Source organism: Pinus tabuliformis, chromosome 1_2 (assembly GCF_031772625.1).
Source record: "Pinus tabuliformis cultivar Carrire ecotype Pingquan chromosome 1_2, CPIR1, whole genome shotgun sequence".
NCBI classification, from domain to species: Eukaryota; Viridiplantae; Streptophyta; class Pinopsida; order Pinales; family Pinaceae; genus Pinus; species Pinus tabuliformis.
In genome coordinates, this window is record NC_142298.1 from 972131821 (window position 1) to 972139469 (window position 7649).

The 7649-nt window shown below is 39.9% G+C and overlaps 2 protein-coding genes across 2 annotated transcripts; both read right to left on the reverse strand.

Moving 5' to 3' along the window:
- Window positions 1–700: 700 nt before the first annotated feature.
- Window positions 701–1477, reverse strand: LOC149209233 (uncharacterized). Its single transcript, XM_089398546.1, has one exon. The coding sequence runs from the start codon at window positions 1475–1477 to the stop codon at window positions 701–703; it is 777 nt and encodes a 258-aa protein (XP_089254672.1).
- Window positions 1478–2545: 1068 nt separating this feature from the next.
- LOC149209234 (uncharacterized) lies at window positions 2546–3352 on the reverse strand. Its single transcript, XM_089398547.1, has one exon. It carries the CDS (start codon window positions 3350–3352, stop codon window positions 2546–2548), a length of 807 nt encoding a protein of 268 aa, XP_089254673.1.
- Between the last annotated feature and the right edge of the window lie 4297 nt (window positions 3353–7649).

Sequence of the window (7649 nt, forward strand, 5' to 3'; positions counted from 1 at the left end):
GGTTGATGTTTTTAACTCCATCTTCAAATTTGATGCCAGTAATGAGACCTGCCTGTCGCTTATGATCAAGGGCGCAACTGAAGGACTCAACCATTAAGATAAATAGGTAGGGGGAAAGAGGACAGCCTTGCCTCAATCCTCTTGAGGATTGAAAGGCAGGGCCAGGCCTGCCATTGATAAGGGGGGCTATCCAAGGACCAGAGATACAAGCTCTTATGAGGTCAAGAAAAGAAGAAGCGAAGCCCATTTTTTGAAGAACAACAAATAGAAAGGAGTGCTTGACCCTGTCAAAAGCATTTGCCAAGTCTAATTTCAGGATGAAACCCTTTTCATTCCTAGAGTGGCTTGAGTGAATGGCTTCCTGTACTAAGAGAATGGAATCTGAAATTTGCCTATTTGCCATAAAGCCACCTTGATTTTCAGAGATTAGCATTGGCAATAGAGGTTTGAGTCGGGAAGCAAGGATTTTTGTGAAGATTTTATAGGAAGAATTGCATAAGGATATGGGGCGGAAACGGGAAAAATTAGAGGGACGGTTCTCCTTTGGGATGAGGGCTAGGTGGGTTGAATTTGTGTAACCTCCCAATTTATTTTTTCTTTGAATCCATTTAAATTATTTGATGAGATCCTTTTTGATAGTTTCCTAGTGCTCCCTATAGAAACAAATTGGAAAGCCATCTGGCCCTGGTGCTTTGTTAGGCTAGAGGCCCCAAATAGCTCCCTTGATTTCTTCTTCCTTTATTTCTTCGGTCAGCCTTTCATTTGTTTCTGCTACAATCTTATTTGGCAAATGTTGTAGGAGATCAGCATAGTTTTCTTCCTCCCCTGATTCAGTTAGGAGCTCTTTGAAATGTTCTGAGGCAACGTTTTTGATAGCAGCTTGATCATTATGTTGAGTGCCTGCGTTATCTGTGATAGTTGTTATATTATTTCTGATTTGTCGAACTGTGGCTTGCTTATGAAAAAATGTTGTGTTCCTGTCTCCGCTCTTCAACCAAATCTGCCTTGATTTTATTCGCCATTTTTCTTCCTCTTCTCTTCTGATACTATATAACTGACTATAAATATTTTCTTCCTTGTTTTTTTCAGCCTGATAGTATTCTTGTTTTTCCATTGTATAGTGGAATTCTTCGATTTTAGCTTTCACTTCTCTTTTCTTTACTTCCGGCTCTTTATAATGAGTTTTTGCCCAATCCTTGAGTGCATTCTTTACATTCCTGAGTTTGCTTTCCCAAATAAAACTTGGAGAGCCTTCAACGTGCTGACGCCAAGTTTGCTGGATCAACTCTTTGGCTGCCGCAATGTCATTCCATAAAGGGCTGTATTTGAAAGGGAGAGGGCCCAGGGGGAAGTGAGATTCAAAGGTTAAAGCAGTGGGGTAATGGTCTGAAGCTGCAAAAGGGAGGATGGAAGCGTTGACAGTTGTAAATGTGGAGAGAAGGGACACATTTACTAGGATTCGATCAAGCCTTTCCATAATATTACTTCTCCCCAACCTGTGATTAATCCAAGTGAATTTACGATTCTTTGGAATTGTATCAACAAGGTCACCATGTTGCATTACATTTTCCAACTAATTTCTAAAAGGATCTGGGGTGAATCTGCCTCCACGTTTTCATTAGCATGCAAGATAAGATTTAAATCTCCACCTAAAATGATGTTACTGTTGTCTTCTTCTGCTATGTTATTGCTGAGGGAATCCCAACAAACTTCCTTATTCCTATAATGATTCGGAGCATAAACATTGTAGATTACAAGCCGTTGAATGCTCGTAATGTTCTGCAAGACAATCTTGATCGACTGTTGTTCTACTATTTTTGCTGTATTGTTCCATTCATCTTGAAGCCAGAGCGTAGCAATTCCTCCTGAGGCTCCTCTGGAATCACAAATACATCCTTTGTAACGCTTATGTTGTTCAATAATCTTGTTCATTTCTAGTTGTCCCTGCTTTGTTTCTTGAAGTAAAATAATGTCTGGTCTCTCTTGTTTAATAAGATCTTTTAAGGCATTTGATTTGGAGGGTGCCCTAATCCCCTGCTGTTCCATGAGAGAATTTTCATCATTTCAGGTGAGAGATGCGAGGAGTTGCTCTCCCTCCCTGGTCCTTGTTTGCTATGTCCTTGTCTATTTGTCCTTGGATATAGGATTCTATGGGGTTCTGGAGACCCAATGCTATGTCTTTTTGCGCATTTTCATCTCTGTGCTATTTGGAAGACTTTCTTCCGGGCTTCTTTTGGTTGTCTAAAGTGGAACCATGCTCCTTAGAATTGCTTCTGGTGATTCTGAGAGGGGGGGAATCAGACGGGAGGGAAGAGGAGATGATCTGGGGGAGGGGAGAAAGGGGAGGGTCAGAGTGTATCATGGGAGCAGGGGATTCCTCAGGAAGAGAGAGGATGTGAAAGGGATTGGAGGAAGGAGAGGAAGAAAGGGGATCCGGCTGGCGATCAGAAAAGAAGGGAGGGTGGGGAGAAGAGGGGGAGGAGATGAAGGTGGAGGATTGGGGGGAGGTCGAGAGGATGGGCCAGCTTCATGAGATGGTTTAGGATTAGGGGCTGCCTTTTTTTTTAATAGTTTCCCATTGCTCTTCTTGTGGAGTGTTTTCTACATTAAGAAGTTTAGTGCAACGATTAGCAAAGTGGCCGTACTCGTGACATACCTTGCACTTGAAGGGGATCTGCTCATAGTCAAGTTGTTGAATGTGAGTCCAATCATCAACCTTGAGCTTGATGGCTTCTGGCAGGCCTTTACCCAAATCAACTTCTACACAGATGCGAGCACAGGCCTGCATGTTGTCTTTAGGTTCGCTCTGATCGATATATTTCCCTACAACATTCCCAATAGCACGCACTGATTCATCTCCCCAGCAGTGCAAGGGGAGGTGAGGAAGCCAGACCCAAACAGGAACTGCATTAGGAATGTCAAGCTCCGGGTCAAAGTCCGGGGTCCATTTATTTAGATATAATCCTCTGGAGTCCATGAAGTAAGGCCCATTACGGAAGATTAAGTCCTTGTCTTCCTTTGTCTCAAAATGAAATGTAAAGTATCCCTTTCCACAAAATCTGATAGAGATTTTCCCTTGAGTTTTGTCTGACCAGTTCCTTTCCACCCACCTCTGAACTATTTTAGGAGAGGGCCAGAGTCCTGTAAATTGTCCAATAAGTCCTTTTTCTGCCAAGGCAAGGGCAGCCATTCTGGGCAAGGTTGGAGGAAGAGATACTTCCTGCAACCCATCAAGTTTTTTCACAAACTTCGAAACTGTGGGCCAAGTTCGCTGAGGAGGCAAAGATTTAATCAGGGTGGAGAATGCATGCTGGAGAACTGCCTCCTCCAGTGGAGCCTCTGGAGGGGCCATGCCGAGAGGCCGAAGATCGATTCAAAATGCAGGGAGTAGGCAGCAACGGGAGTAGAGGTGCGCACGCAGTTTTTTTTTCCTTTTTCAAAACTTTAGCTTCAAAATTCATAAATGAATATGAATAATTGATACTATCATTAAGAATTGATTTTTTAATATTAAATTTCATGTATGGTTTATGTTTACAGTATTTTTCTAATAATAAATTTAGCTTCCTTTTTTTTTCATTATCTTTATCTTTGGTGTGCACTTGTATACTTGTATTTATATTTATATGTTTAGTTTTATTTTTTATTTTTATATATTTTTATTTTAATAATTTTTTATTATTATAATTAGTTTATATTTATTATAACTCTTAATTTTCCAAGTGTTAAGAGGGATTAAATCTATTTTTATTTTGATGATGATCTCTTTCAACACTTTAGATCGGAAATTAAAATTAATCTAGACTGATTTAGTTATTAAGTATAATTATAATTCTAGTTATTAATTTTATTTTCTAATTTCTTAAAAACCAAATCCAAATGTTTTAATAAATAATTTATTATTTTATTTTATTTTTCTTTTATCTAATTTCACCAAATCAAAATATTTATATAACATAATAAAACATAACAAGACAGGGTAACACCTCCTCCATACTAACTCGACTAAAAAATACCTACTCATGCCATAAATATAATTATATAATAAATATTTAAAATTTTACTAATACACATTTTGAAAAAAAAAAAACCATAAAATTAAGGTTGTCTATGTTTTTTCATATTAATATACTCCATTTCTCTCAATATATCTAACATGATAGTTTATGTGTAAAAAAAATTACCAAGTAAATTTTTTTTACAAAATAAACAAAAAAAAATAATTATCTCATTATCAAAATAAATAATAACATTCATTATGAATTGATTATGAATCATTCGAAAAATAGCCTTTAAAAATTTATTTACTAATTATTTTTCCCTTAGGAAAAAATCGTAATTTTATTCATATTGATAAAATTACATTTTGTAGATGCATGATGCATATTCATATGGCTGTTCCTGTAAAACCAGGCAGCAAACAGAGTATATGAAAAAACACAAAAATTGCAGTCACTGTTCCTGTTGTGACAGGAAGCTACATGATATAGAAAAAAGAAAAAGTAACAGTAGAACTAGATTTTTCTGCCCTTCTTCTTCTCCACCCGTCGCCAACCACCAGTGTCAGATGTAATGATGGCCAGCTGATTTCCCATAGTGATTAGTTGTTGTTCTTTGTCAGAATCGGAGCCCTCTGATCCATGGGTTCTTTTGATGCCGCTTATTTCTGTTTGTGGCTCTTGTTGCGGATCCCGGGTGTGAGTCCCTGAATATGTAGCTAGTGCGTTTTCCTCCTGAGTAGATGTCTTTCCCATTTGAGTAACGGGTTCTGTCTGATTCTCTGCAGGTTCCTCATATGTGTCTTCTTCTGTGACTGGTTCGGTGTGCTGCCAGCCTTTGGGCTTTTTATGCTGATTCTTGGTTCTCCTGGTGTCCTTTCGAGCATAAGGGCAGTCATAGTTTAGGTGCCCTGTTTGCATACATCCCCTGCACCGGAACGCTGTGTTCTCATAGTCGAGCTGTTGTATCCATTGAGAGTTATTGTAGTTCAATGTGATGTGGTCAGGTAGCCCCTGACTCAGGTCCACTTCTACACATATTCGGGCAAATGTAAATATACCCTTGATGGCTCTGTCTTCATCCATTTTTAGGAATTTTCCCAGGGAATCCCCAATGGCAGCTAATACTTTGTGATGCCAAAAGTGTAAGGGGAGACCATGTAGTCTCACCCATACAGGCATCGTTGATACTTTCATGGTATTAGCGTTGAAATCAGGAAACCAGGGGGTAAGGAAGAGGCCAGCACTGCCCCAGAACCAAGGCCCCTGATTTATTATGCTGTCTCGTTCTTGTTCTGAATTAAATCTGACTATGAAGTACCCTTTGGGACAAAGGTATATTTCGCAGCTTGATGTCCACGTTGTATAGATCCATTGGTGCAAGGCATCTGATTTTGGCCAGAAGCCATTAAATCTGCAAATAACTGCACATTTACATAAGTCAGTATGCAGATTAGTTACCTCTGGTATATTGACTTGTAGCGCTGGTGATTCTGATTTTTGTTCTACAATGTAGGGTCCTGGTGCCTCTGATGGTGGTGCTTCTTTATTTTTTGTTTTTTCCTTTCCTTTCACTGCATCCCGAAAGGATCCTGAATTCTTAGAGCTGTTTCCAGTGCTCCCGCCGCGCAGTCGGAGGTTTAAGAAAATGGTTGAATCTTTAGTAATGCCGTATTGCTGGAGAGTTTGATTGTCCTGCATACTGTATCCTGCATATATAAGGTTTTGGTGTTGTGCTGGGATTCCCAAATGCCCCTGGATTTTCTTTTTTAATTCCTGGATGCTCATTCTCTGACTGATCCGCATGCAATGGTGTTTGCCCTCAGTTGTTTTTATGAAGATCTGGACCAGATCGGCCTCTATACTGTGTGAATCGGTCCTGCAGTGCTTTCGTGTTGCTGGATCTAGCCAAGCGGGAAGTATTGGCGGCTCAAAACTTATCGCTGCGGCCATATCCATCCGATTCGTATCGCCCTTGTCTTTTTGCCCCAGAATACCAGGATATGTTTGCAGATCTGGGTGTGGACGAATAATTTCTTCCTCTGCATGTTCGGTTGAACCCTGTGACCGAATCTGGACTTCAGTTGATCTGTTTGGGGGCTGCCGGGAAGTGATAGATCGTGCCGACAATCTTCCGAGAGGAGGTCGGGGAGTAGACTGCCAGATCGATTTTCCTTCCGCGCGGGCAGTACGGATCCATGCTGGGTTGTTCGCAGCTAAACAATACAGATTAGGATCCTTGTCGGCAAAGCATCGAAGGCAGAGTAAAAAATATTCCAAATCCGTCTTGAGCGTAACGTCCAGTGCCAAGGATGGAGGGGTTTTCTCCAGGCTCTTCTGTTCCGCTTCATTATGTTCCTTCCCGGTAGGAGATCCGGGCCAAAACGAAAGGGGGTTATCAAAAACAACGAAACAATACCTGAAAGCGAATCGATTTACCGCATGAAGTTTCCTGTTCTGTTCGATACGGTACCAAAATCTTGGCCATGTGTCTGATTCGCTACGCCCAGCTACCGATCTCCTATGCGGACTGCGCAGTGTTCCACTGAAACCCCCTTCTCTGTTCTGTAGTGCGGCGGCGACGCAGATCCGTTCGGAAACCCTAGCCATTGTTCAGATCCGAGCCGCAGAGCCAAAAATCAGATCACACACACTCTCATTTTAAAAAGTATTTTAACAACAGGGACTCAAACAATTAAGCTAACACTTAAAACTATTTACTAATTATTATGAATATATATATATATATATATATATATATATATATATATAATCACAAACCCATATATATCTATATATATATATATATATATATATATATATATATATATATATAAATTAACAGTAAATAGCTATATGGTATATTAAATCATCGATAACATCATTATACAATAACCAAACCATGAGATGTAATTGTTCGATTTCATAGATAATACCATAATTACAAAGATTATTGGAATATCCAATATTCTCGGGTCCTACTCTATGTTGTAAGGTTTCATTAATTCAATTGTTTTATGTTAAAATTCAAAGTAGAGCATTCGTGTGATGTGGTCGAGACTATAAACCTTACAACCCGTTTAATGTTCATTAATCTCCTTGGGTGGTTGGCTGCCCTAAAACCTTGTATCTGGAGCCTTTGAGGTGTCTTCTAGTTGGCCCTTAGAGCTTTGGAATGTGAGATTCATCAACAACCCTCTTTCATCCTCCAGATCAGATGGTAGAAGTGAACGCTTACCTTCTTAATCTCCTCTGGGGTTTGGTAGCAACCATTTTTTTTGTTTCTTCGTTGCAGAGGTCATGATGTCAGTCTGCTGTTGAATTGTGCCTCGGCTAAGAGCTTCCACGTTGCCTTCGCTTTCCGCCTTGCTGAGCTTCCCTCATACCCGATAATATTTGTAATGGAAACTCACTAGTGCATTTGCGTTTGTAGGTTGCTCCTTGAGGTGGCGTTTCCTTTAGGTTATTGTGGATGGCATTCAACCTTTGTACAGGTAAGGTTTTGTTTTATGATTAAATCATTAGTAGCATTGTTCATCCCTTGGTGTTGATACACTCTAACCTATCTATGGTTTCCTTACAGGTCTCACTGGGAATTCCCAAAGTTTTTCACGAGATTTGGTAATGATTACAATTGCTGGGGTGCTACAA